Source organism: Oryctolagus cuniculus, chromosome 16 (assembly GCF_964237555.1).
Source record: "Oryctolagus cuniculus chromosome 16, mOryCun1.1, whole genome shotgun sequence".
NCBI lineage: Eukaryota > Metazoa > Chordata > Mammalia > Lagomorpha > Leporidae > Oryctolagus > Oryctolagus cuniculus.
The window spans coordinates 6,232,207-6,258,448 of record NC_091447.1 but is presented as its reverse complement, the minus strand read 5'-3'; the positions used below and the strand labels follow the sequence as shown (position 1 = coordinate 6,258,448).

General features: G+C 38.7%; 1 protein-coding gene and 1 pseudogene across 16 annotated transcripts in view; one reads left to right on the top strand and one right to left on the bottom strand.

Annotated features, from left to right (window-relative positions):
- The window catches only part of DGKB (diacylglycerol kinase beta), a 773,939-nt gene that overhangs the window by 168,140 nt on the left and 579,557 nt on the right, over positions 1–26,242 (top strand). For 11 of the 16 annotated variants that reach the window (XR_011382945.1, XM_070059385.1, XM_070059383.1 and 8 more), the window contains exons 3-4: positions 10,058–10,134; positions 13,792–13,812. Coding sequence is in view for 15 of the 16 variants with exons in the window: in XM_070059385.1 (XP_069915486.1) it covers positions 10,058–10,134; positions 13,792–13,812 (98 nt within the window). In the remaining variant the exon portion in view is untranslated. The remainder of the gene's footprint in view (positions 1–10,057; positions 10,135–13,791; positions 13,813–26,242) is intronic. The other 5 variants (XM_051832536.2, XM_070059387.1, XM_051832538.2 and 2 more) reach the window with 1 other exon arrangement.
- On the bottom strand, positions 21,384–21,995 carry LOC103352219 (zinc finger MYND domain-containing protein 19 pseudogene; annotated as a pseudogene).

The window sequence follows — 26,242 nt, the reverse complement described above, 5'->3', positions numbered from 1 at the left end:
ATGTTGGTTGATTAAATCTCATTTTCTTTGTGCATCTTTTAAAGGGCCAGGACTGTGATTGATTAAATCTTAGCCACACATCAGAATACTATAATGCCGTTTTCAGAAATCTCCATGCCTGGACTGCATTGCAGGCTGATTCAGGGTACATTACCATGCTCTGAGCTCAGACATCAGTGTATTTTTAAAAGTATCCACATGATCCTAATAACACTAGATTAGATGCCAAATCAGATTAAACAGATACAGTTATTTAGTTAACATTTAATATTAAGTAGCTAAGGGAGACAAATTATCAAATCTAATCTTGTGGTTCATATCAATATGTTGTGTGCACCTTAATGCGAGGTAAGTATTCAGATAAGAAAATTCTTCTCCTGAAGCAGCTAAAAAACGTTATCTTCTACTGGGCTAAATCAGCCACTGAGAGAGAACTCTGAACAAAGCACAGAAACAAGACTTCGAGGTCACTAATGTCCTTCACGATAAGTGGAAAGTCTATGTGAGGACTGCTAGATTGCGAAGGAAACTTTGAAAGCACTGAGGTGAGAGAGAACCAAAATGACTTTTCCATGGTCTCATTCCATATTTCCGTGAGTCACTGGCAGCTCTTGTCATCATGTGGCAGCCGCCACTCTTTCCTGGGAAGCCAGTGTCCTCCCTGAAACAGGAAAAATGGCACTGTCTACTTTGGCAAATAAGGACTAGATCACAAACCTACAGTCGGTTCTTTAAAAAGCATCATTTTTAAACATGAGAAATATATTTTGTATGTTGGATCATCTTGGTGCTAGCATTGGAATACCTCATAGTCCTCTCATACTGACTATAAACTTTTATTTAGGTGGCAAAACTATTGGTGTAGATTTTAAAATATATTTTGAACAAGCAAAAGTAGGTTTTATCATAACACATAATAAGAATGTGTTATTTGCAGAAATTTATTTTTTACTTCTTGTTCCGTAATCCTTTGTCTTTTCAGTGTACTTCTACCTCATAATGTAGAATAACCAATCATATTTATGAGTAGTCTTTGAAGTGCATATATCATGCAAAATTTGTGTGTAGTTTGGTGTTTTCAAAAATAATGAAATATATATCATATATATATGATAATTCCATTATCATACACAAACATAATCCTGAACAAAAAATGAAATAAAATACCAAAATACGCATTAATTTTAAAGATCCCTATGTCTTTAAGTTTTGCTTTTGTTATATTTCTAGTATATACAAAAGATACTGTTTAAATATTTATTCAATGTGATAAAAGGAAGTCAAATATATCTGTGTAGTAGAAAATAAGAAGCAAAATTCACTTATCTATGTTTACAGAAGTCGCAGACTCCTGGCCAGATTCCTCATCTGAATTGGAAGTTTTTTATTGGTTTTCTCAAAGTAAAAGAGAATCAGTTTAAGTCATACACAAAATTCAATCATGACTTTGAGTGTGTGATTCTGAGTAGGTCATGATTTCTTTAACCCTAATGTCTTGGGAAATGCATGATTGGATACAGAATTGTAAATGCAGAAGGTATAGGAAATAGTTATTTGTAGATGCTCTTGGGTGGTGTTTGGACACAAGGATGCCAAAAGGGGAGTTAATTGCACTTTGGTCTCTTTGCTGTTGGCAGATAAATCCTTGGGGCCTATTTGGGCACATCTAGGATGCCAAGAGACGAGTTTCTTGGACTTCAATCTGAAGGGAACAGGAATCTGCTGACATATCTGAAGTCATGGTTAGGAAGGAACAAAGGAGGGAATTTGTCGGACCCCAGATAATGTGCTGACAGAGTAATGCAGGGTCCATATCATTATTCTAATATTAAGAATTAGAGAAAGTTGATCCATGTAGAGTTTAAATATACGCCAAAGGACATCCAGCCAAGAATTTGGAGCCAAAATTCAAATCCAAATGTATCTGGCTTTGAATATCTTTATCACTCCATGCAGCCCTCCAAAGTAATCTCGCAGGTATTTGTTGAGTTTCCTGGGACATAATAGCAAAGAGGCAGTGGAAACACAGAGGACACTCCCCCAGGACATAGAAGATTCCTAAAGAAAGAAGTGAGATAAACTAGAAGTGTCTAATTTTCATGCAGCACCTCTTAGGACTGACCGGTTCACTACTTCTAGATGCTGCCAGATGTATGTAGTGTCTTGTTTTATTTTTTTTTTAACTTTTATTTAATGAATATAAATTTCCAAAGTACGGCTTATGGATTTCAATGGCTTCCCCCCCCCATATCGTCGCTCCCACCCGCATCCCTCCCCTTTCCCACTCCCTCTCCCCTTCCATTCACATGAGGATTCATTTTCGATTCTCTTTATATACAGAAGATAAGTTTAGCATACATTAAGTAAAGACTTCAACAGTTTGCTCCCACACAAACATAAAGTGAAAAATAATAGATGATTTTTTAAATGATGATGAAATCAGATCAGACCTATTGTCATGTTTAATCCCAGTGAGAGTCAAGTTGGGAATTGATAATTTCTTCTTTTTTCTTTTTTACAGAAGATCAGTTTAGTATACATTAAGTAAAGATTTCAACAGTTTGCACCCCCATAGAAACACAAAGCGAAATATACTGTTTGAGTACTCATTATAGCATTAAGCCTCAATGTACAGCACATTAAGGACAGAGATCCTACAAGAGGAGTAAGTGCACAGTGACTCCTGTTGTTGACTTTACAAATTGACACTCCTGTTTATGGCATCAGTAATCTCCCTATGCACCAGTCATGAGTTTCCAAGGCTATGGAAGCCTTTTGAATTCACTGACTCTTATCTTGTTTAGACAAGGTCATATTCAAAGTGGAGGTTCTCTCCTCCCTTCAGAGAAAGGTACCTCCTTCTTTGAAGACCTGTTCTTTCCACTGGGATCTCACTCAAAGAGATCTTTCATTTAGGGTTTGTTGTTGTTGTTGTTGTTGTTGTTGTTGTTTTTTTTGCCAGAGTGTCTTGGCTTTCCATGCCTGAAATACTCTCATGGGCTTTTCAGCCAGATCGGAATGCCTTTAGGGCTGATTTTGAGGCCAGAGTGCTGTTTAGGACATCCGCCATTCTATGAGTCTGCTGAGTATCTCGCTTCCCATGTTGGATCACTCTCCCCTTTATTTATTCTGTCAGTTAGTATTAGCAGGTACTAGACTTGTTTATGTGCTTCCTTTGACTCTTAGTCCTTTCATTATGATCAATTGTGAACTGAAATTGATCACTTGGACTGGTGAGATGGCATTGGTACATGCCACCTTGATGGGATTAAATTGGAGTCCCCTGGTATGTTTCTAACTCTACCATTTGGGGCAAGTCAGCTTGAGCATGTCCCAAATTGTACATCTCTTCCCTCTCTTACTCCTACTCTTGTTTTATTTTTGAAAAATGTAGAGGGGATTTAATTTTCCTTGAAAATAATTTAAAATCTAGGATGTTTTAGAAGTAAATAATAATTGATGGTTTATTCCTAAAGCATAGGTGATTTAACTCTAGTCATTGCTTATGACACGGCTAATCATGAATGAGAGAGGAGATGCTGAGGACGCAAGCTGTAGGCAAAGTCTGCTCTGGCAGCTTCCACATAAATTTCTTCTGTTGTTCCCAGCACATAACAAGTGTTTGCTGAACGAGATAATTCACACCTTTAAACTCAAGAGCACCTCAAGATTTTCTTTTTTTTTTTTTTAATCTAAAAACATTTAATAGACACCTAAAAATTGTACATATTAATGGGATGCCATATGACATTTGTGTACATATATATTGTGTAATCCTACTATCCAGCTTCTTTGTTTGTGCTTTTAAAATAAAGAAATATAGAGTGTATTAACACTATAGTCATCGTAGTCTGCAGTAGAATCCAGAACTTCTTACTCCCATTAATAACTTGGTGTTCATTAATCAACCTTGTCCCATTCCTCTGTCCCCTCTGTTCTCCACAGCCTCTGGTGGCCATCGTTATACATGACCATCTATGAGATCATCTTATATTTAATACTCTATGTATGTCCTTGTCTTGTTTTACTTGACATAATGGTCGCCAGTTTTTGCAGAAGACAAAGTGTGATCCTTTTCCGCCTGGGTAGTATTCCATCGTGTCTATGCACCATATTTGCTTAGCCGTTCTTCAGTGGCTTGACACTTAGATTATCTCCATTTCCTAGCTAGAGTACATGATGTTGCAGCGAACACAAGGTGCAGCTGTCTCTTTGACAGATTGACTTCTCTCCTTTGGATATGTGTCCAAGACAGAAACTTGGTCTGATTTCCACAATGCTTGTACTAAAGTATGCTCCCACCACCACTGTGCAAGACTTCCCTTGTCTCTACCACCTCTGTTCTTATGTGGATCTCATAGGGATGGAAAGGACAACCCCAAATACCCAATACTCTCTGTTATTTTTTGGTTATCATGTTAAATTACTTCCTGGGAAGTTAAATATCCTAGTCCTTTGCTATCTGCTGTTTTTCACCATGTTCACTGCCCTTTTCTCTAAGTGCAGGTACCTCTGGAATTAGCCCCATCTTTCAAAATTGCCCCAAGTTGTTGCTGCCTTGCCCTTCCTAGGAAATCCAGTCTTTGGTGCTGAGCATCTGTACTGGTCCCTTATCCAAGGATTAAACCAGCTATTTGAACCTGATTACCCAGCCCCTGGCTGTCTATAGCTTCACCTGCCAAGCTTCCTGGCCACTGGACCTCCATCCTATTACAGATACGTATTATCTAAATTTGATCTCCCGGCTCACAGCTGCCTGCTTCTTTGGCCGCCTGCCGGAATCTGTCAGCATTACTCAGTCCAGAATCTGTCACTGTGCTTTCAGGCTTGAAGGTCCACTATTAGCTGAAATATAGCTGAGGCCATGTCTTGCCGACAATCTGCTCATCCAGGTGCCATTTTCTTGGTGTCCCTGGAGGGAAGATCAGACCCAGGCCCTGGACCCCACTTTTCTTTGTAAGCCCAGTGTTGTTTGTACATAGCATGATTCTGAGTTCACATAACCAAAAAGATGGGAATGCTTCTGGTATTAGGTCATAGAATGAAACTCAGAAAAGCAGCCAAATTACAAAATAAGATAAATGTGCTCTCCAATGACAGTAGATAGAATACAGCAGTAGAAAAATTCCATAGCCAAGGGGAAGTTCCTAGGGTAGTGCTCAAGGAACTCTCCACTTCCCATGTTAGAGTACCTGGACTTGAACCCCAGCTCCACTCTTTCCTATCTTCCTGCACATTGCACCCTTTGGAAGAAGCAGGTGAGGGATCAATTACTTGGAAGTCACAAAACAGTTCTTTGTTCACAGTTTCATTCTGACCTAGCCCAATCCAGCTGTTGCAGGCATTTTGGAAGTATATCAGCAGATGAAAGATCTCTCTCTCTTACCCCCTTTCTTTTCTTTCTTTCTTTCTTTCTTTCTTTCTTTCTTTCTTTCTTTCTTTCTTTCTTTCTTTCTTTCTTTCTTTCTTTCTTTTTTAATTTTTTTATTTATTTTTTGACAGGCAGAGTGGACAGTGAGAGAGAGGGACAGAGAGAAAGGTCTTCCTTTACCGTTGGTTCACCCTCCAATGGCCGCCACGGCCAGTGCGCTGCGACTGGCGCACCGTGCTGATCTGATGGCAGGAGTCAGGTGCTTCTCCTGGTCTCCCATGGGGTGCAGGGCCCAAGCACTTGGGCCATCCTCCACTGCACTCCCTGGCCACAGCAGAGAGCTGGCCTGGAAGAGGGGCAACCGGGACAGAATCCGGCGCCCCGACTGGGACTAGGACCCAGTGTGCCAGCGCCGCAAGGCGGAGGATTAGCCTAGTGAGCCACGGCGCCAGCCTCTCTTACCCCCTTTCAAAAAATAAAATAAAATAAATACAAAGAAGAAATTTCACAGCCTAGTCCAAGAAGATATGCACACAGTTCACGTAAGAGCATTCTGTTGGAAAGCTAAGGCTACCTGGAACTCTGGCATTCCAAGACAAAATCCTCACCTGCAGAAGAATGACTGTGCAAGTCAAGGCCTCAGGTTGAGAAAGACTGCACTTCAGAAAGAATTTGCAGGGCCCGGCACTGTGGATTAAGCTGCAGCTTGCATCTCAGCATCCCATATTGGAGTGCTGGTTTGATTCCTGGTTGCTATTATGAACCTGGGGTGTTCTGCTTCTCATCCAATTTTCTGTTAATGTGCCTGAGACGGCAGCAGGTGGTGGCCCAAGTACTTGGGCTGCTGATGTCACCCCTGTGGGACACCAGGATGGAATTCCTGGCTCTTAGATTTGGCCTGGCCCAGCCTTGATGGTTGCGGCTATTTGGAGGAATGAATCAGCACAATAAGGTTTCCTCTCTCTTTCTCTTTCTCTCTCTTTCCCTCTTCTCTCTGTCACTCTGCCATTTAAATAAATAAATATTGTTTTTTTTTTTTTAAAAAGGATATTGAGACAAAAATAGAAGAGTAGCAGAATGGTCCAATGTCCAAGCTAGACTGCAAAGTAGGGATTGGATCATAAACCTGAGCTATCAAGATTTTAGAACTGGAAATTGAAAATTGGAAAAAGGAGCAAGTTGAGTTGGTGATGAGTCATTTGAATATAAATTAGGTTTTCTTAAGTTGTTCCAGATCAAGATCATGGCTCCTGATTTAGCTCATAGTTTCCTTTCTACGTCTATTCCAATATAACTATGACCAATAAAATAGTGAAATGGGACATGAATCATTTTAAGAGCTTTTGTCTCCCCTGGGGTGTTTATAAAAGATAGCTGAATGTGTTTTACTTTTATAACCATCCAAAATTAAAAGGCCATTTTCAGATCCTGTCTCTGAAGTTCCATGGGAGAGTTATAAACAAGAAACTACATTCTAGAGCAGGTGTTCAGCCCTGTAGTTAAGATTTCTGCATCCTCCATCAGAGCTCTGGGGATTGCTATCCGATTCCAGCTCAATTCCAACTTCCTGCTGATGCACACTTTGGGAGGCAGAAATTATGGCTCAAGTACTTGGGTTCCTGCCACCACATGGACTGAGTTCTCAATCTGATGTTAGCCTTTGCAGGAATTTGGGTAGTGAACCAGGGAATGGGAGCTCTCTCTCTGCCTGTCTATGTGTGTGTGTGTCTGTCTCTGCCTCTTAAAAAAAAGTGAAGTTCCATTCTTTTCTCCACGTTTCTTCTTTTTATGAGACTAAAATATGATCGAAATAAATGGACTTTTGGGATTGAGAATCAGGAATGTATGTGTGTGTATGTGCGTGTGTGCGCATGTGTGTGTGTTCCTGTGGATGTAGAGGCTCTGTCTCTAGATTCATAAACAAAAAGAAGCAAAAGTTTTCTGATAACCTGTAATAATGGCTCAACATCCACAAAGAAGGACTTGGAAATAAGGGATCAGCATCATATTCTCTTTTTAATTCATAATCTGGTTTCCTGCAGTAGTGTGATTTCTGAAAAGGTCCATGTGGAAGCAATTACTGTGATTGGTTGTAATTTAGGAAAAAGTCTTACCAGTTTAATCCCAACACTTACTGCAATTCTATTTTTCAACTTTATAATAAAGTTAAATGGTGTGCAAAAATGAAATTATATCTTTTCTGCCCTAGGGCAACCTGCAGTCTAGCAAGGTTCACAACACAACACATTGACTTTGATCATAGATGGAAAGTGCCAGCAAAGCATCAACTGGAAAAAAATACACAGGAAGCTGTACAAACTTCAAGCAGGTGCACACACACACACACATACACCAAAGAATCTCAGCAGCTGAATAGCAATCCAACTAAAAAAAAAGATCAAAGGAATAGGCATTTCTCTGAAGAATATACAAATGGCAGATAAGCTCATGAAAATATGCTCAATATCATTGTCATTAGCAAAAGACTTATAAGATGAAAACCAAAACCAGTCACATAAACTAGGATGGTTATCATAAAAACCTTAGAAAATAAGTGTTGGCAGAGCTGATGAGAAATTGAACTCTTATACATTGTAATTGGTACAGAAGCTGTGAAAACCCATTTGGTACTTGCTCAAAACGTTAAACATAGCATTAGTGTGTGACCCAGCAATTATACCCTTAGGCGTGCATCCAAGAACATTGTGATATATGTTTACAAATATGTGTACATGTGGATGTTCTAGCAGCATTTTTTAAAGATTTATTTATGTATTTGAAAAGCAGAGTTAGAGAGAGAGAGAGAACGGTAAAGAAAGAAAGAATCTTCCATTCACTGATTCACCCCCAAAGTATTTGCAATGGCCACGGCTGGACCAGGCCAAAGCCAGGATGCAGGAGCTCCATCCTAGTTTCCCATGTGGTTAGCAGGGGCTCAAGCACTTGAACTATTCTCTGCTGCTTTGTCAGGCACACTAGCAAGGAGCTGGTTTGGAAGTGGAGCAGCCGGGATCCTAGCAGTGCCCATATGAGATGCTGGCATGGCAAGCAGTGGCCCAACCCACTGTGCCACACTGCTGGCCCTCCAGAGAAACATTATTGTAATAGTTAAAATCTGGAAACAATCTACATAAATAACTGCTGAGAGAGTAATATAAACAGTAGTCTGTTCTACGATGGAATACTACTCAGCTGAGAAAAGGAAGAGATACTGGTCCATGTCCAGCATGGAAGAACCTTGAAAGCTACGTGTAAATTGTAAGAATCTAGTCGCAATGAAAACATTCCTGATGATTCCATTTACATGAACTAACCAGAATTGATAAACCCATACATGAAGAAAATAGATGAATGTAAGGCAAGAGTTGAAGGGGAAAGGGGAGTGAAATGAGTATGGGATTCCCTTCCAAGTTGCTGAAAATGTTCTGCAAAGGTAATGGTGATGGCCACCCTGTGAATATACTAACGGATTACATGGTTTAAAATAGTTAAAGTAGTGTATTTTGTTATGTCAATTTCATCTCACAAATGTTTTTATTTAAAAAAAAAATACTATCTCAGTACACATATACAAACCCACAGATTTTATAGTACAAAGGAAGGAAATTGTGCATGTGAACGTTCAGTTCACAAAACACAGGCATGATGCACTCGACAGACTTTTAGAGTGAATTATTGAATGTTTGAAAGCTCACTTTACAGTTAGTTTTTAAACAGGATTATATCGTGGTAGTACGGATGTCATCAGGAAAGATAGTGTTCAAATCCTTGGAAACAGTTCCCTATGCCCTGATCCACAAAAGAAAATAAACAGCCCACGTGTTTCTCTCCTCCTAATTTCAGTATTGCTTGTTCATTGTTGCTCCGATTTGATTGACACTGCATGATTTACTCATGTTTGGCAGCTATTGCTTGCATCTTCCTTGTGCTTTTGAAGCTGCTTACTAAAAATTTATATTAATGTAGAATCTTAATACTAAAAAACTTACATGGATTCTTTATGACATTTTTCATTTTGACAGATTTTTGTCATTATCTAATCTGATTAAAGACCTAAAATTATAGTACTTTTGAAAAAAATAATTTTAAATACTTGAAGCATCCAAACTTTGTTTGAAGCAAAGTTTGGTGTTATCTATTGTTAGAATATTCTTCCAAAAATACCCTCCAAAATTTTGTAATGTAGAGCTTGCCTCTGAGTGAGTTCACCTTCGATGCTTGGCTCTATGTTTTATCTCTAAGTTATGCAGTGGTGCAGTTAACATTAATGCAGCTATATATGAAAAACACACTTTAAATTGTAACGTTCAACAAAGAATGCCTATTTTCTCTTTTTTCTCTGTAAGTGAGGTTGAATTCATTCATTTAGATGTTATAAAAATAAAGGAAGAAAACATAAAAGCTATTTATGTGCTCATTAATGGATATATAAGGCAATGGCCCGTTTTGATCAAAACATTTGGGCAAAATATACCTTTTTTCTGTTCCTTTCATATCTTTGTGACTTTTTTAAGATTAAAACGCCATTGCCTTTCAGAAATGATAGAAGACAACATTGCATGTTTATTTTTCCATTTAGTTTCAGTTGGTGATTATCTACATTTTAGGAGCCATTTGTTTCTCTCCTGGGCTACACAGTCATAGTAGATGTTTGTAAAATATTTGTATGTTTTCTATTTCTTGTAGATTCTACAAAGAAGTTAAAGGATGTTCTTGAAGAATTCCACGGTAACGGTGTGCTTGCAAAGTATAATCCTGAAGGGGTAAAACTTCTTTTTTCTTTAAATCAGTTTCAGATATATGCTTTGTGGGGATTATCTTTTAATGGAAAGTTTATGGAAATATGTTTGTATTTATATATAGGCATACATATATGTATACACTTATATGTATGTGCATATATACAAATTATACATATATATACTATATATATAGTCCATTTATGCTATATATATATACTATATATATATATTCACATACCATAGCACAAACAAAATGGAGTCCATCACAAAATGCTATTTTGCAAGATATACTAAGTGTTGTACTACATTTTTCATTCAAATCGTTTTGCTAATGAAAATAACACTTCTATAGTGTGTGCACGAAGGAGTATAGGCCACTTACATGCAGTATAAGATTCTTGTCTGGGAAGTTAGGGAACAGGACCAGATATGGAAAGGAGACAGAGGATGCCTGACTTCCACATTTTAACCCAAAACAGACTTTGGTTTGGTGCACAGAGGTTACTTCTTTCAAGGAACCATTTCCCAGATCAAAGAAAGATTTTGTGATGGACATAACTGGTCTGTCATCTTAAGGACCCATCTTGGATGAAAAATGGGTCTTTTCCCCCTCCTATCTTGTGTTTAACCAATTACCTGCAAGCATATAGGTTCCTGAAATTATTTTCTTACAAATCCTGTGCATGCCCTGTGTACTCGTGAGCACTCTGCTTGGATGAATGTCTTTCTATTCCTAATGATTCACACTACTTTTCCCACCAGATACTAGCAGAGAGATGCCACCTGTAAATGTTTGACCTTAGTTACTCTCAGTTCATTTGAAGCTTCTCCAGTGATACTTGGCTGCAGTCTGCTCTTTGCAAGAACTTGTCTGGATGAATCCTCTACATAGATTTGTTTGCTGATGAAAATGTGTCTTTGTTATCATTGTTGTTTGGTTTTTGCATGTTTGTGAGAGCACAGTTCTTGGTTACCTTTGAATATTGTACTTTCTAGAATTTATGGAACTTCATTTTAGTTATCACAGCTCAATCTCTGAATTTCAACCTCAAAGTACATATGTGGTTAGTAACTTCCAATCAGTATTCATCATCATTAGTTATTATTCATATCATATTTTATTATCTCTATGTCCTACTACATTATTGTACCTCCTAAAACTTTTGAGACTACTACTTATTTTCCTTTTCAAAAATAATATTTACTGCCTATAAATGATGGGGGAAATAAGGACAATTTAAAGCCATTCACATTTTTATATATCAGACAACCAGCCCATATTTGTCTCACACTTTATTTCCCTAGATGCTGTAGAGTGAAAGACAAAAATGTTAGCAGAGAAACTTGTATAATGGAAACCCTCAAAGTCCAAGAAGGCAGAGCAGAAGTAAAAATTACAATTTGCACTGAGTTGCACTAAGACCCCAAAATGGAACTATTGATAACTTTCCCAACAATGTTTGAAAATACATATTGTCTAACCTATATACAAAGATCAACCTGTTTTTTAATTCCTAAAAATAGTTACTGTCTGTGAATTCAGTAGAAATATGATAGTATCTTCAGAGCAGTCTTTTTCTTTAAGACTTTGTTAAAGGACTCTGAGATTTGGTCTTGCAAATGTCATCTATTTTGTGAAGACCACAAGCTTGCATGCTCTGATTGTTGAGATAGCTGCTAGAAATGCTAACAAACCCAGGTATGACGTCGGCCTTTTCAGTAATGACTTCCCACAAATGCAAATATCTACTGATGGAACTGCATTATTAAAGTGATGGAAAGTTGGAAAATAAAAAGTTAAATCTCGTGATTCCCAAAAATAGTTCTCAACTGATAGTGAAACTACTGTCTGTTCTTATTATTGATAAGAATTTTTCCTTCCAAGAAAAATATAAAACTTATACAATTCTTTTTAGAAATTTAGTATGTATATGTTGAAAGTCAATAGCAAATAATTAGACATCTCCAAAATTGCAAATAAAATATTTAAGGCTTTGAGGTTCTTCTCAATAAATGACCTCATCTCTTTTCTAAAAAGATTACTTCAACAATAAGAAAGAATTCCTACTGTCAATTTCCAAATGAAGGTATCAGTCTCTAGCGACTGCTCAAGTTGAACCCAAAGTTGAATGGCCTAGAAGGCTACCAATGGATGCTCAATTACAAGAAAAGTTAGTATTCCAGCCTGACTGTGGAATGGACAAACATTCCTTTGTTTTCTAAAGTGAACATAACTTTTATCATTCTGTGAAATACATTTTCAAAGACAGAATAGCCTCTGTTTCCCCTACTTTGCTTTTTCCTTTACAGAATAAAGCTGCCTCTGTGGTGGAAGCATTATTTTTCTTAAAATTCACTTGAATTACTGGGTTTTAAAATGGCCGTGTTAAAAAAAAATACAAAGAAGATGTGACCCATTTGAGTCTATTTTAATGGAGAAGAAATAAAAAAGGGCAAAATGTGGATCCATCATTTAATTTTAACTCCTATCTTGGAAAGATCGCTTGATATCTGTTCCTTCAAAAATTGAATAAGAGAATCTAGACAATAGCCTTTAAGATTCTCTAACAAAAAATGTAAAAGGTCTTGATCTTACAAAGACTTTGAATTAATGAACCTCATTTTAAGAAAAATTAAATGACTTTTCAAAGATTACCCATCTAGACTCATGAGAATAACCACACTCACACCTAGCTGTTTACGATCCAATTAAAAGCTGATACCCTTTTCTCTTTACTTCAAATGACTATGCTATAGTTTAAGAAGGAAGGTCATAGTAGGTAGAATGAACAAGGAGAAGGTAAAAGCTGTTGGATGGCATGGCTTATGAAATAAAAGTGAGTATCTCTCTACACATAATTACCACCAACACATGTGAGGTAAGGGACTCCTATGAGTTTCTCTGTAATCTTTTGAGTAGGATCATGAAACTTTTGCTGCAGCAATCCAGTTTTCTTGAGAGCTCCACAGGAAAACACTGTCAGAACATTGAAGTGGTCTTACGGCAGTAGTGGAATCTGACATATGAGAGAGAACCAGTTTGGCGTTGCATGCAGTTTGAGGAGAGAGGGTCCTAGATTTCAAACTCAATTTCAAATTGTTTCTCTGACACCTAAAAAAAATGGGAAGAAAGTGGCAGATATATGGGAATATAGGTAATATTTAAAGGCATGAAGAGTGGTTAGGTGTGTTACACTAATAGAAGGAAACATTAAGCTCGAGAAGTAAGTATTCATCATCTGATGTACCCTTAAACACAGTGTATTTCCATTAATTCTGAAAAATTTTAATCATACTGTATATACTATTCATTATATTTTTCTCATATCAGTCAGAGCTGTTCCATGATTATGTTCAAAGACCGATCCAGTGGTTCTCTAGTTTTAGCATAAATCAGGACCACCAGGGGGGTGGAATGTGGTTTGCTGCCCACCTTACCCCCAACCCCAATTGCTGATTTAGTGTTCCTGGGGTGGGACCAGCAATTTTCATTTCTATCCATTTACCAGTTTATGTTGATGCTGCTGTTTCAGACCTACATCGTGAGATCCATGGATCTAGGGTATGTTTTAAAATCAATCTGTAAACTTGAACTTCTAGTTAAATTCTCAGAGCTATGAGATGAGTATAAATTATCTTACATTAACACATGTATTCTTTCTTTCCTTGCATGCACAGAAACAAGACATTCTTAACCAAGTAAGACATTTTCTTTTCTATTAAAATCTGTCTTTTCTCTCTTTATTCTGATATGAGCTATGTTTTCTCACCCATATCACAGAGGTATCTACCACTGATTCCTATAGTGTGCAAGATTGCCTATCATACTCATATAGTTAAAAGTGGAGTCAAATGTGACAAACTTTTATCAAATTAGTCAAAGAGTCAATGGAGAAGCCGGTGTTATTTTAATATTATCAAATAGGATTCATAGTGTGGGCTTCTATTCTGTAGACTCTGGGATATAATTTTCTAATTTCACTAGGATCTGCTAACATAGTTTGCTTAATGAAAGTCTTAATTTAGTAATTTATAATGGACTATTTGAAGTTGCACTTAAGATACAGGAAGGCCTGTTTGGTTTGTTTTGTTTTGTCTACAAAACAGTGCTGTGTTATAATCTGGGAGGGAGCCCTAACTGAAAAGCTACTGATTTTGTCATGCTGGCAAGAAGAATAATCTACCTGTTGCTTCAATCATCTGCTCTTCATAGGGTCCACTCTATAAAACAAGTTTCAGTTTAAAACAAGTTTCTATAGTTCAGCTGATTGTAAATAATTCCAACTCTTTTGTGTATTCTACGTGTATATATCTATGCCATTTTAGTACTTATTTTGATTGTCTTCATTGCTGTAGGAATACTTCTTACTAAAAGTATATAAATTACCTAAAACCTTGAAACTCTTTTCCACTGGGAAATACATTGAGTTCCCATAGATATGGAATACATAGCTTTACAATACATGGAAGGCAGTCACTCAGGTTAAATGGTTATATGAATGTCTACATTTTCATGCATTTGTTACTAAACAGCATTTTCCAAGCACCCTTGTTCAACAAGCACACCTTTCTTTACAACCTACATCCCCACTCGAAGCTTTCTGAAAAACAGTTGCAACATGAACTAGCTTTTCTGAGGAACAGCAGAATCCGTGTTTGCTTTCCATTCTCTTGTTCAGATTTCGTTCCATAAGCAAGTGTTTAGTAGCCAGCCATCAAGGCCGAGTAGAAAGTATAGGCAAAACTGGAGGAAGGCAAAGGGGAAGCATGAGCTCATACACATGTTATTGCTCTGTCTTCTCTCTTTAGCCATCAGTGTTTTCTGAGGATACAATTTTCCACATGCATTTTCCTATCAGTAGATCACTGGCCTAAGGGTGTTTTCCTATCACAGCTTCCTAAGCTGCTCTCTTCTTTGCACTTGGTACTCTGCAGTGCTGTTTCTGCTAATACCTATGCCCTTTACACTCATACAAGTGGGCTGCTTTGATCCCTTAATAAGAAACGTATGTCAGAGTCTATATTTTGTAGTGTTTGCACATAATGACATATTTTAAAGGTTTTCTAACAAGGATATTGACACATATAATTTCTAATAATGATATAAACCCCTTCTGGTATAAGCTATAATTATCTTTCAGAGCCAAATTCAACATTTCTCATTCAATAAATCATAAGGGAAATATAACTGAAAAAATGTGGTATTAGGTTCTGAGCTGGAGTTTAAATCCTACATCTGCCATATTCGCAGACTTTTCACGAATTTCCCAGACTCAATTTGTTCACCTATAAAATGTGGAGCACATCAACTCTATTGGGTTTGGAAAGGCTTAAGTTCTGGGCATTTAAAATAATTAGTTGTGCTCCTGACATAGAGTTGGTGTTCCACTAGTGCTTCGAGAGGGTGACCGTAGTAGCATTTTAGGAACCAAGGTGATTTCACACAGATGTTCTGGGGCAGGTAGCAAAGGCGAGTGTGCATATACCTGAGATGCATCCCCAACCATCCTATATCCTTTATTTTCTCAGAGAGGTACTTTCTCATTTAATGTGAAGAAATGTAACTCAGTTGTCTTTCCCAACTGAAAAATAATTAAAGTAAATAAATTAAAAATAAAAATAAATAAATTAAAAAATTAATTTAAAAAACATGATGAGATCTGCTGCCCTGCAGGCCCAGTTGCAATCCTGAGTGCTGTCCTGGTGGTAGAGTTATTATGTCTGTTGTAGTTGCTCTGCTTTCTTCAAGTGCGCAGTGCCAGGACAGGTGGTTGGGAGATACAGAAGGAACAGGTTAATGAGTCTTTGTCCTTCTCTTCTCTATTAGCCCTAATAAAATTTCCATGATCATCCTCTTTTTTCAAGTGTACAACCCAAAGTTTTCAAAATGTATCATCAGATTTTATAAGTAAATGCCCAACCTGATTCTATGTTAATAACCTGATGTAGACAGTGTGTCAATAATTCTTGGAATATACGGTACTTTTCCTTTCAGTATCTTGACTCAGTGCTTATGATCTGGGCATAGAGAATTGCTCTAGCACTCAATGGAACCATGTCCCACAGTGTGAGAAGTGTCATATTTGTATAGATGTTTTTGAGATTAGTTATATCATAACATAATTAAGGAAAGCAAACTTGAAAAGATTATTTCAGGATTCTCCTAACTGCACTAATGAGAAAACATCAACATCAGCAAAAACCCTGTATTTGTGAAAACATTCACTATTTGAGAATGGACATCTACCACATCTTCTGCCTTGAGAGTTACATTAGTGATTTGATTGTTTCAAGTTGCTAGGTTACATCTGTCATAATTGATCTGTCAACACTGATCTGTTTCTCCCCTTGTCTAATGTAACAGTCATACAGAAATAAAAAGCAGGTGTTTGAGACATAAAAATAAACTATACCATTGTGTCCAATTTCTTCCCTTAAAAATGAGGTTACAAAGGAAGAGCTTGAGTGCATTTGGAAAATAAATTAGTAACACTAACTAAATTGATTGTCCTTTAATTTCTTTAATAATAACAAGTACTGAAGAACTTAAAAAGGAGTTGAAAACAATGTTACAGGAAAAAGTGATGCTAAGATCCTCAGGTTTTCTGCACTTTTCCAAAGGCAAGTCCAACAGAAGTATCCTCCCACATCTACATTATATTTTCAGGTTAGGAATAGTTTTTGTTTTTTCTTTTTTTGTTTTGTTTTGTTTTGTTTTGTTTTGTTTTGTTTTTTTTTGAGCAGAAGAGTGCTGAAAGGTACTAGAGGAAAATCAAACAAAATGTTTTGGTAAAGAGGCTTAGAGTATTTTCAGTTATTTTATAATTAAATGTAATCACAATATTTTAAGGTAAGCAAACTAATTATTCCACTTTGAAAAATATCTCCAAAGGCACTGTGCACAATAGATTTGGATAGAAGAGTATGAGTCATTAAGCCAGCGTAAGCAAGAAAAGACAGCTAGATGGTAGAACAGATAATAGTGAGGGCTGATGGCGGATATGAAACAGTTTTTAGATTTACAGCCCCAAGTAAGAATTACACTTTGATGTCAAAAGATATGATAACAAGTTCCAAAAGTTTTCAAAACTTGGCAACTGACTAGTAGTATCATTGCTGCTTATTTTTATACTTTTGTCTGTATCCTTCTTTTTCCTGAAAAGTCAGGCTTATTAATACAATAGTCAATGCACTGAGTATCTAGGAATAAGGGGAAATGTAACTTACATTGTCTATGAATGTTGGAGAATCTGTGTATAAAATTATACCTTGATTAGCTATAACATAATATACAATGAAGTTGGAAATATTGAGGTCTCTTGGACTAATTAGGAGCTTTTGATGTTGGAAAATTTATTGAACTTGTTTTGAGTATCAGTGTCCTTGTCTATAAATAGGAGTAGTAGCATATACTTATTGGGTTATTGTGAAGCTTAAATGATTGAATATATATAAAATTCATAGTGCAGTTCCTAAGATACAGCAACACCTAGATGGTGACTCCATTGTATGCAACTAACATTTTAATCAAACTTCTAGCATCTTCTTTCTATTCAGGTACAATAGAGCAGATCATTAATGGTAAAAATTAAAAGGGAAGAGTAGAGGCTTTGTGAAGGAAGTTGAAATAAAAACACTCACCAGTGAAGCATAAAGATACAAAAAGAGAAAAACATTTGATATGGAAAAAAGTTATTGATTTTCATCACAAATGCATTTGTGATTGTATGGGTAACATTGCTGGACTTCTGTTGGAGATCTCTATCAAAGGGTGACAAACTTGAAAATCCAGTTTGAAAATTTGACACAATGCTTCAACTCTTGGATTTCTTTATTTTTACACATTGAGACATTTTTACAACTTTTGATTAACATGTATTACTTGCATATCTTTACAGGATATAATGTAGTATTTCAATATATGTATACAGTATCAAATGATCAAATCAGGTGATTAGCATTTCTATTTTCTTATCTTGATGTCAATTCAGGAAACCCCACCCTTCCTTTGTAATTTCAGTTACAGAGAAACACAGAGAGACAGATGCAGAGAACTTTTCATCTCTTAGTGCCTACAATGACTCAGGCTGGGCTAGGGCCAAAACTGGGAGTTAGAACTCTATCCAGGTCTCTCATGTGGGTGGCAGATATCCAATTATTTGAGCCATTACTACTGCTTCCCATGATCTGAATTGTCAGGAAGCTGGAGCAAGGGCCAGAGTTGGGTATCAAACCTAAGACTCTAAACTTGATGCAAGAATCCTAAGTGTTAGGCAAAATGCCCACCCCCCTCAGAGAGTTCCTAAGCCTTAAAAGAAATGTAAATGCCCTGACCCAATTGTAAAATCTTGGTCCCACACTTTTACAGGTCAGCTGTGTGTTTCCTAGTGTGTTACTTCTTCTCATCCTGATGTTTCTCCCAGTCCTAATGCTGTCTGCTTTGGGTCTTGATGACTTCAAAAGGACAGAACTTAAGGGAAGGAGATATTTGAAACCCTTGGCCATTTTGGTTTTGGTTTATCGACCAAAAAACACTCATTTGTTTATTGGTTTTGCTGATTTTGCTTTGTTTTTATTCTACTAGAATATTAAATATACAACCATAACCTACCTATTTTGACATGATATCATTTGAAATTTATTTAGTGAAAGACTATATTCCTATGGAGATTTCTTTTGTATTTATTCTATTTACAAATTCTTATCATTCCCCTGAATCAATGTTCTTGCATGCTGTAAAGTGCAGGAAAGTGCTCTTAACTCACATTTGTAATGAGGACCTGTCAAGTAAAGAAATGGTGTTAACCATTGCATGGTAACAAGCCATGTTGGATCTTACTGCCTAGCAGAGAAGAGAAAATATTCATGTAAATGTGTCTGCGTTTAAGGAGCCCCCTTTGAAAGCTTTTCTTAGGAGTGAACATAGAAGTAAGGAATGGTTTTAACTTACATTTATTGAAACTACTTATGCAAACTATATGTGTTTGTATGTATAGATGTAAGTGAATGCATATATTTGTTAAAACATTTTTGAGAGCTATTTTTCAAGAAGAAAACATTCGAGTATCCAGGGGTTTCAGTAACACTCAAACGTGTGCATGGAAACATAACACTAATGACATTGAACACAGACAAGACATTGTCTCATCAGTTTAGTAGATTCTTTTTTTTTTTTTACATTTTTTTTAAATCTCTGACACTATGAATTTGAGAGCACTGTGTGTGTGTGTTTGTTTATTTATCTGACAGGCAGAGTGGACAGTGAGAGAGAGAGACAGAGAGAAAGGTCTTCCTTTTTTCCATTGGTTCACCCTGCAATGGCCGCTGCGGCCAGCACGCTTCTCCTGGTCTCCCATGTGGGTGCAGGGCCCAAGCACTTAGGCCATCCTCCACTGCCCTCCCAGGCCACAGCAGAGAGCTGGACAGAATCCGGCGCCCCAACAGGGACTAGAACCTGGGGTGCCAGCGCTGCAGGCGGAGGATTAGCCTATTGAGCCGCAGTGCCGGCCCAATTTAGTAGATTCTAACTGAAGTGCAAAACTTAGTTGATGTACAGAACTTTGATTATAAGATAGATCAAAACCGCATTAAATATAGTCCATTTAAAGTCTTCAAGTCCATTATTTCCATTTTATAAGTACTATAATAACTGAGAGTACCATTGCTTATCATTCTGTATAGGATCTTTTTCTAAAGAAAGCACCTCTCTAATTTCCTTGTGAATATTAACAAATGCTAGTGTGAGGTAAAGTTAGAGGTAATAAATTTTGTACCTCTATGATGACAAAACATTTTTCCTTTGCTCAAATCAGTTTAAAGATCAAAATGCAAAGTTTTTACACTTTCTACTTTTTAAAGTTGCTAACTACGGGATGCTTTTAGGAAATTATCAAGAAGAAGTGCTCTGAAATCTGAAGTAATGAATAATCAATTTCAGTACAAGATAAGGACATGAAATGTTTAATAATACAAAGCGCTGAGGAAATGTTTTACTGTTAAAAATTTATGCTTGAAATCCTAGTAAGTTAGCTGTGTTACATACAGAATATGCAGGGAGTCTTCCAGAAGTCTATGAAAAACGCATTTTATAAAAAAACTCAGCATGACTATCAAAATTTTCTTGCATCAAAACAAAGTTATCTTTTAATTCCATTTTGATAAGCTTTTGAAATACTCTTTTATATACTTTGGCACAATGTCATTTACATCAATTTTCAGTTTAGCATAACTAGTAGATTCTATACAATAGAATGCAAAATTAACATGGAAATAGTGAAAGCAAACAGGTGGTTCATTCAAGTGATAGCTAACCTACCTCATATAGGTACTTGATCAACATTTCCCCAGAGTTGACTAAAGTCATTCTTCAGTGGTTTCAGATATTTGCTTAATGTATAGCAGTGCTATGATGTGTCTTTGTGTTATAAGTCAAGGTTTAATTAGTTATCTAAACAGGCTTAGAAGAAAAATGAGAAAACTACACATGGACTACCTTTTGTCTGATATAAATGATGTTATGATTATATGACCCTGTTACTATGTGAAAAAGATCCTGTGATTGTCTGCTGAAACCCTGCAGTGACTGCTTCTCCCCAGCTCTGAAGCTAGCATTGTCCTGGAGTGGTTTAAGAGACACAAGCATCCCCTAGCAGAGTGCTGGTTAGAGTCCCACAGCTGCTCCAATTCTGACTCAGATCCCTACTAAAGAGCCTGGGAAGCAGCAGATGATGGCTCAAGTGTTGGACCACTGCCATCCACCTGGGAGACCAGGATGGAGTTCCTGGCTCTTGGCTTCAGCCTGGTCCAGCCCTGGCTGTTGCAGCCGTGTGTGGAGTGAACCAGTGGATAGAAGATCTCCTTGTGTGTGTCCCTCCCTGTTTCTCTGACGCTCTATCTTTCTACTAAACAATCAATCTTTAAAAAGTAAGCCCTACCTTTTTTTTTTTTCACAGCAAATTTTTCTATTTGTCATTTCTAACCTTCCCACTGCCCCACCCCCACCCCCACCCCACCCCCCGGAAAAAAAAAAAAACTGTGCATGAGTTTACAAACATATTAACATATGAAGACACCCCAGGGAGCCGCTCCTTGTCTCTGCTAGAGATAAACACTGGGGGTGGGGGACCGTCCCCACTGACTGTGTGATGTGGTGGCCGTTCTCTGGCCACTGGCTTCTTGGGCACGTCCAGGTCCAATTGCCAGTCTCTCCACTGCACCCTAGGAAGAGCCTGGAAGTCGCAAGCACGCCAGGGCGGCACCTCTGCTGCCCATCATTGCTCTGGCTGAAGCTCACGCTGGAAGGGACGCTTCCTCTCTGGACAGTGCTTCTTGCGGGTAGGCCAGTCCTTCTTCTGGCACTGGGAGCCTGGCAGCGCCTGCAGGTATTGAATACCTGGAGCTGTTTCACCATCACCGTGCAGAAGTGGGGGTAGTGGCATTTGTAGCAGGCGCAGGAATTCTCCTCCACCTCGTCCCCATTGGCATTATAGTAAGGGGGTCACATTCAGGACAGGGAACTGCTCCTCTATGGGGTCCATGGGAAGCTGCTGAATTGCGAGCTTTTGTGTGCTGCCTTTGTGTGCTGGAAGTCCTGTCGGGGCTCTGGGCTACCCACTCACATGGCACCAGCTGCAGGTGGTCCAGGAGGTCGTCCACGGGCAAAGCGGCATGGAGATGCACCACCCAGAACCCAGGACTCTGCCACCCCAGTGTTGCTCCCACAGCAGCTCCTGAAGGAACCTGCCTGATCCCCTTCCTCAGTTCTTGTCAGAGGCATAGGCAAATATCTTAGCACCATTTCCATCTGCATCTACTTCCATGTGGACCTCGAAGGAGTAGCTCTCCACCAGCAGGATGTCTTGCACATCTACCAGTGTGCATTTGCTCTTCCTGCACAATGCCCAATAGGATGTCTCCCTAGGGAGATGCTGGGCAGAGGCAAGGCTGTGGCTGGCACCTGGGCAGAATGAGGCTGGGCCTGGGTTGGGCTGCCAAGCCCTCACTCTGATAGCCTACATAAGATCCCCCCGGTCTGAACATCACCAAAGACCATGTCTCTGCCCTATCTCCCTTGCTCCAACTCTCACCCCCATGAAATCCTCCAGACCTGGGCCACTGTTACACCTCAGGGTCTTTGCACTTGCTGATATTCTCTGGAATGTTCTTTCCACACACAGGTGCAAAGCCTTCTCCCTTGTGGCCTTGAAATCTTTATGCAAGAACAGCTTCCTGATTATCTGATGTAAAACAGCAAAGCACATTTCTTCTGAGTACATCCCTACAGCAATCTTGCACCTGTAAAGATTTTTCTTCAGCATTCAATACCATCAGTCTATGCTTAACACATTTGTTGTGTGACTTTGTCACTTCTTTCTTTGGAAGGTGAGCTTCCCTGATGAGAGGATCCTTGGGCATTCCAGTAATGTCTTTGTCTTTACCCTGACATCTAGAACACAGCCTGGTGCACAGTGGGTGCTCACTGAACACTCACAGAATAGGAGAAAATCCTGATCGAAAGCTGTCAAAAGAAACGAAAGTAATAATAGAATGAAGACATTTACTTTCATTCAGTTTGCATCCCCTTGGATGAATACTTGTGTTATTTCTTTGGCGTTAAAGGAGATTTGACAACAAAGCGTCCAGATGGTCAGAGAGCATCATGAAAGGCAGAGAAATACGTCTTGGATGTGTGCCAGTTTGGCAACCACATCTGAGCAGCTCCTTCAGACTGCATTCTTCACAGATTCTGTTATCTCCCTAAGTAGTCTGTGAATGCTCCTTAAGGAACAAAAAGATGGAAAAAGAGTTTTGAAAATTTTAAACATTTGTGTGTGCGTGTGTGTCTTGAAGCTTACAGGCAATTTGATTTTTGAGCACTCATTCAATTAAGTCTGACCCAGTTTTCTCACTGAATGATCTGCTGAGATGCATACAAATGATCTCATTCTATTTAAAATCACAATATTCAAAAACCAATTGTAATGACAGCAGTAGAAACTGATAATAAAGGCAGAAAATGGCTGCTAAGTCATGAGAACATCATTCATTTTTTAGAAATGTCTACTAATTTGGACAACATAAAACTTCAGGAACCAGAAATCTTCATTAACAAGAGGAGAAAGGGTTAGCCAGAAAAGGCATTGCAGAACAGCTTCTCGATGAATTGGAAACACGGATGCAGCTTATTTTTGGCTATAGTGATTTTTGGGTTTTACAGCCTTGTAAACCAGGTGTAATGACAGAAGATGTAAAAGAAACACGATTTATTCTTATGAAGAGGAAGAAAGAGACCTTGTTGGTAAAACTCCAGCAGTGAATAATCTGACATCATTTTGTAGGAATCATTTAAACGAGGAAATTTTTTTAATTGCACTTTAACATCTGAAATAGGTCTTTATTTTTTTAAAGGAAGAAGTCTGTATTTAAATTCTTGCTTTCCGAAAGCCACAATTTGTCAGTGTTTCCAGATAGAGTGCAATTACCGCAAAGCATTTGAGACACACAAAATCTGAAGCTTTTATTTGGGAAGATGTAGCAAATACTACAGTGCTCTGGACCAATAAAAAAGCAAATTACAGTAATAAAACATCCATTTAATCTGGAGTCGGAGCTTCCCCTTACTCAAACCTTTTGTTTGATTATTTCATTCATTTTACATGCATGGTGCCCAGTGCCAAGGATATGTTGGGTGCTTTATGTCTTTTTTTTTTTTTAAATTACTTTTAGACAACAACCCTGAAAGGTTGATCTCATACATCACTTTATATGGAAGGCATTAAGACAGAGTTGTCAGCACATAAAACTCTTTTGTGCTTGCTGAGCAAGATGGAGGGAAGACACTTGAAAAAGTTGAGAAATTCTTCATGTGTATGGGAACAGGGAGGTCAAGGAGAAAGTTACTGCCTAGAAGGAGGGTTCTAGACAGCCAGCCTCATTTGTTCATGGTGGTTGACCACTTTGCTGCCTTGCATCATTTGATCCTAGGCACCGATTGCCATGGGCTTCTAGGTGGGTTATAGAATGCTTGGTGAAATGTACACATTTGTGACTTGGCAGGTGTTTTCATTAAAGGAGCAGATAAATGGCTTTTCCTATTAGGTGACAAACAGAGGTGCTGGAATTTGAAGCAAAAGTATCTTATTCTGAGTCCTTGTTTTTGTTTCTGTCTGTTGATTGGTGGTTCCTGTATCTGTATTCCCATGGTGGTACCAAGCTAAATTCTTGGTTACATATCCTAAAAGGAGATCCAATGAGGGAGAAGCTGTCAGTGGTTTGTAGCCCTTTGCTCCTTCTAGAAATTCCCATACAACAATGGCAATGAACCACACAATGGCTTATTAAATGCATGTGAATGTCTACAAGGTAATGTAGCTTTCAGACTTACTTTTTTTTTTTTTTTTTTTTTTTTGACAGGCAGAGTGGACAGTGAGAGAGAGAGACAGAGAGAAAGGTCTTCCTTTGCCGTTGGTTCACCCTCCAATGGCCGCCGCGGCCGGTGCGCTGCGGCCGGCGCACTGCGCTGATCCGGTGGCAGGAGCCAGGAGCCAGGTGCTTTTCCTGGTCTCCCATGGGGTGCAGGGCCCAAGCACCTGGGCCATCCTCCACTGCACTCCCTGGCCACAGCAGAGAGCTGGCCTGGAAGAGGGGCAAGCGGGACAGAATCCGGCGCCCCAACCGGGACTAGAACCTGGTGTGCCGGCGCCGCTAGGCGGAGGATTAGCCTAGTGAGCCGCGACGCCGGCTCAGACTTACTTTTTAAATAATGTTTGGAATGCCCACATCCCATATCTGAGTGTCTGGATTCCAGTCCTCAATTTCCTTCTGAATCCAGCTCCCTGCTAATGCACACTCTAGGAGGCAGCAAGTGATGGCTCTAGTAATGGAGTTCTTGTAACTCACAGGAGAGACTTTCCAGCCCTCAGTCTTGGTGGCATTTGGGGGGTGGGTGAGGGGTAAATCATCAGATGAGCTCACTCGCCCTCTTTCTATCTCCCTTTCAAATAAATAAATAAAATACATAATATTTTAGTTATTTAAAGTGCTTACTATGTACCAGATACATACTGATGCCTTGAAAATAGTGAATAATCCAATCCTTCTAATAAATTAAGAGATAGGAACTAGTATTCTCAATTTATAGATGAAAAAAATGGTGGGGCTCAAATGTAACTGAAATGACCACAGTCACACAATAGTTGGGGATCCTAGTGGTTCCAGGTCATCTACCTCCACAGACCCTACTCCTTACCTCTGCCCTGTGAAAGGTGCTGACTTCAGAAGAAGCACGAGAGGAAGTGCTTCTGTAAATCACCCGCATCTTACCAACTGCCTATGGATATTTTCATCCCACAAGCTCCCTCAGGATAACTTCTGGGGCAGAGCTTGTACATATTGAAGAGTGTCAGTTATGGTTAGTGACTCGGCTAGCTGAATGTAGATTACTTCTCCTTACTGGGTGCCGAATAAGGACCCAGATAAGTAACCATAGATTCCCCTTCTAAGGAAAAATGCATTTGGCTATGATTGTCTGTCTTCTGGGGTTTTCTTCATATTTTGAGAAGTTGGCTGCCATCATCGAAGCATTTTGCTTTTTGGAAGCACTTCTCCTATCTAAGGTTATTCATGTATTTGTCTTTGCCATAGTTCTAATTATGTAGTTATCTGGACTAGTAGACTTTTCAGTATTTTGTGGTGGTGGTGGTTTATTAAATATGTAAGAAAATGAAGTCTTTTTATAGTAAACCAACATGAAAGTATGAATTGCCCTTGTGGGAGAGAACAAGTGAAAGGAAACTAAACTTAAGTGAAAATGTAAGGTTAAGTTACAGGCAGCCGGCATAGTAGCCTACCGGATAAAGCTGCCGCCTGCAGTGCCAGCATCCCATATGGGTGCCAGTTCGAGCCCTGGCTGCTCCACTTCCAATCCAGCTCTCTGCTATGGCCTGGAAAAGCAGTAGAAGATGGTGCAACACCTAGGGCCCCTATACTCATGTGGGAGACCAGGAAGAAGCTCCTGGCTCCTGGCTTTGGATCAGTGCAGCTCTGGCCATTGCGGCCAATTTGGGAGTAAACCAGCAGATGGAAGACCTCTGTTTTTCTCTCTCTCTCTCTGCCTCTCCTTCTCTCTCTG